The sequence below is a fragment of the Triticum dicoccoides genome, chromosome 3B (assembly GCF_002162155.2).
Source record: "Triticum dicoccoides isolate Atlit2015 ecotype Zavitan chromosome 3B, WEW_v2.0, whole genome shotgun sequence".
Classification (NCBI taxonomy): Eukaryota; Viridiplantae; Streptophyta; class Magnoliopsida; order Poales; family Poaceae; genus Triticum; species Triticum dicoccoides.
Genome location: NC_041385.1, coordinates 52,333,530 through 52,337,347, shown reverse-complemented (window position 1 = coordinate 52,337,347; position 3,818 = coordinate 52,333,530). Strand labels below are relative to the sequence as shown.

The 3,818-nt window shown below is 41.2% G+C and overlaps 1 protein-coding gene across 1 annotated transcript; it reads right to left on the bottom strand.

Moving 5' to 3' along the window:
* Positions 1 to 320: 320 nt before the first annotated feature.
* LOC119280736 (putative F-box protein At4g22660) lies at positions 321 to 1,736 on the bottom strand. The gene has a single exon (XM_037561482.1). The coding sequence runs from the start codon at positions 1,734 to 1,736 to the stop codon at positions 321 to 323; it is 1,416 nt and encodes a 471-aa protein (XP_037417379.1).
* Positions 1,737 to 3,818: the final 2,082 nt, after the last annotated feature.

The following is a 3,818-nucleotide window of genomic DNA, read 5'->3' as shown; positions in this document are numbered from 1 at the left end:
TCTTAGATTCTTGTAAGAACAACAAAGTAACATGTATTTATTAAATTTTGCGATAAACTATGAAGAACATGTGTACAGCATTTGAGGAAACTATTACAAACTACTTGAAACATAAACACTGTCAGATTGCTGTAACTACGCGATGATTCCATCTTGTCCATGATTTTCTGAAAACACCAGCAGGGTCGTCAAAAGACTGAGCAGAAAAGGATGTTGATGTTGAGCACTCCCTCGGCAGGCCATTTTTGGAGCACAAACAGGACCTCTCTCAAGTAGTAGCGTCTTGCACTTTGTGTTAATTGTGACTGTAGCAGTTGACTTCACAGTTGTTGGCTCATTGAGCCCATCAGGTTCATTTTTCTAAGATCAGGAGTAATCCACATTGGAGCCGGACAGTTGGAGCAAAGCTGAGGAGACAAAATTTCCTCCATGCTGTTATCATCCAAGTTCAGAATTCCCATATCACGATGATTATTCTTATGTCCCACTGTCCATAGAAAATTATCATCGGTAAAATAGGAATGATTTGCCTTGAGAGCAGGAAATTCATTAACACTGAGGCATTGCGATAGATTATGACCAAGAAATAACACATGGTCACGCAGGCAATTGATCGCCTTAATTTCAGTCCATAGAGCATCAATCTCACGTATTTTAATTTCCGATGTGTTCCAGTACTCAGATGCACCAGGATGAGGTTCTAAATCATGGTCATGAACTATTCTAAACACGAGTAGCAGACTGCCCCATGGAGCTTGAACGATGTACCTAGTATCGCAATCATAATGCTCAGGAATTGTTATAATCGTCTTCACAGTGACCACAGGGCCACTAAGATCGAATGCGTGGAATTCTCCTTTTATATTCACTGCATACAATATGTCATCCTTGTAAATGCAGTCCTCGTAAAGATAATGAGGCGGAAGCCAGGTCCACTTATCATCCCCTGCCTTTGCAAATGAGAGCTGAGCTTGTGGATTGTGGATGAGCACCACAATGTAGCTTCCTGTGGATGTATCAGGAAATACAAATGCCTTCCACTGGAGTCTATCCCTCAGCTCGGCAAGAGCGAAGATGGATGGCGGTTTACGATTGCTGCGCGTTCCAGTGTGCCGTGACATCTCATAGTTGCAGACATCACCGTAGTCATCAAATATGGGCTTCACATGCTCAATGGTGGTCACTGAAGGGAGAGCAATCTGTTCACAGGTGATTGGATTCAGAAGGTGCATCTCAGACCTCTCGTCGACGGTAACAAGCCAGCCATGTGAGGACCCAATCAAATACCTGCTGCGCATAGGTGGCTGCGGCAGAGTTAACCTGTAGGACCTCTTCTCGGCAAGGCTGTAGAGGGACAAAACATCATCAGGATCAGATTCAGAGGTGTAGACCAGGCAAGGCGTCTGGCCCTGCTTGTTCCTCCCAAGGGTGCGTAGCTCGGCGTAAGCGGAGTGCCAGGATGAGCAGACGGAGGCAGCGCGCACGAGGTCAGGGATCTCGAGAGCGGCAAAGATAGCCATCAAGATGTCCTGCGGCAGCTCCGGCAATGTGCCCACCATTTTGGTCTCGGTCAGTGCCACAGGAACATGTTCGTCTCTGAAGAATTTCCTGAGTGAGCTGGGAGGGAAGCCTAGCAGCAGCCTGGGCAAAAGTCTGAAGACTAGAGAGCACAACTTGTGCCGGTACATAGCTAGGTCCTGCAATCTGATTATCCTGGCAAAGCTACAGGTCTCCATGGCTATGGCTTAGAGCAGAGAAGAGTCTCTCTGTTGGAAGACGAGCCAATTAGAACAGAGCCTCTGTTGGAAAATCCTAGTCTTGAAGAGAGAACAGGCAGGTCCCGGCTATACTTGTAGATCGCCGGCCGGGGTCTCACCCCCACTCCGAGTAGGCGAAGCAGATCCGAATCCAGACTAGAACAGGAATCTCTCTGTTGATTGGTGAAGGAATTCCGAGTCCCCCCGCTCTGATTTGCTTCCACGAACTCTGATTCCCAACGAGGGCCCAAGCCGACGAGGGAACGGTTCTGCGCCGAGATGCTGGGACGAAGAAAAGAATGGTGGCCGGCACCTTGGGGAGGTCCGAGGTCGCCGGAGTGGACGCGCCCGTGCTCGCCGGAGTCACCGCACCGCCGCTCGATTGGCTGACCTCCAGTAGTTGCGGCGCCGCCCGTGGTCCGGTTGGAGTCGCCGGGGGCGCTTCAACGGTCCAACCCCCCTCCGCTTCGGGCGCCTCTAGAGGAGATGGGCTGGCCGAGGCAGAGGCTACAGCCTCTTTTTTCACGTTTTTTTTTTGTATTTTGCTTTTGTTTATACTTCCAAATATTGTAAACAAATATATTTAAAAACTTTAAAAATTTTATTTTAAAAAATAACGAAGTATTTGGAAATCTTTGGATTCTAGATAAATATTTCTCATGTATGCAAAAATATACATTGTGTATGAAAAAAGTTGATCATGTATTTAAAACAATGTTGATAAACCATTTGAAAAAATGTTAATGAAGTATTCTAAAAATTGTAATCAAGCATTTTAAAAAATCCAACTTTCAATAGAATATTTTTTGGCCATGTCGTAAAAAAATGTTAATCTTGTATTTGGAAAACGTTAACCACGCATTTAAAAAATACTAAATGTGTATAGAAAAATGTTGACCATGTATTTGACAAATGTTAATTTGCATTTGTAAAAATATTAATCAAGCATTTCAAATTTTTAAATGTGTATAAAAATGTTGACCATGCATTAAAAATGTTAATCTTTTATTTCAAAAATGTTAATTAAGCATTTGGGAAATGTTAAAAATGTGTGTAGAAAAAATATTGACCATGTATTAAAAAACAATCTTATATTTGAAAAAATGCTTATTAGAAAATTTTAATAGATATATAAGAAATATATAACATATGTATGAAAAAGGTAGACATAAAAAAATATGTTTTCAGAAAATGTTCATCGTGTATTTGAAAACTTTAAATGTGTATTAAAAATGAATCTGATGTATACGAAAAAGTTGAATGTGTACTAAAAAAGTTAACATGTGTTGAACAAAAAATAAAACCGTTAAACATCGACAAAAGAAGGAAAAAATAAGAAGCTTGAAACCCAATAAAACCCAAAGCTAACAATAAATAAAAAAGCAAAAGGAATGAAAAACCTTAGAAAATAGTGCAATAGAATGGAAACAGAGAAAACCGAGAGAGGAACGGATAAAACTGATGAAAACCATGAAAAAACAAAGAAATGAAGAAAGAAATAAAACAAAAAAAATGAAACCGACAGGGAAAGAAATAATAATAAAGGAAAACAAAATCGATGAAAACCGAGAAAGATACAAAGAAAACCAAAGGAAAATGAAGGAAGAAAGGAAAATCAATGAAAAAAAAGAAAGCCAAAGAAAAACAATGAAAAAAAACAAAAGAAAAAATGGAACGGGTCTAGGTGAAGAAAATTTTGGACTATCTTGGCGTGGTCAAAAGTATCACCGAGGGAGCAGAGTAAGGTTGCGAGGCCGGTGATCCTCATGGCGAAGTCGTTAACCCGCTCGCCGTCCTTGAAGATGATGGTTTCGAACTCCGCCTGCAGCCGCTGCGTGCTCGCCCTTCGTCCCTGAAGGGCCGAGATGGGCCGGCCCAGGAGCACGGGAGGCCACAACCTAGTTTTTCTTTTCACGTTTTTCGTTTTTTGCTTTTTTCTTTCACTTTTATTTATATTCCTAATATTCTAAATAAACACTCAAGAATTTGAGAAAAAAATTAACCAAGCATTTGAAAAAGTTAAATGATTATAGATAAAGTATACAAAAGAATAATGCAAGG

Excerpts from the sequence above, each read along its gene's own strand:
- LOC119280736 (XM_037561482.1), bottom strand. The coding sequence starts at position 1,736 with ATGGAGACCTGTAGCTTTGCCAGGATAATCAGATTGCAGGACCTAGCT.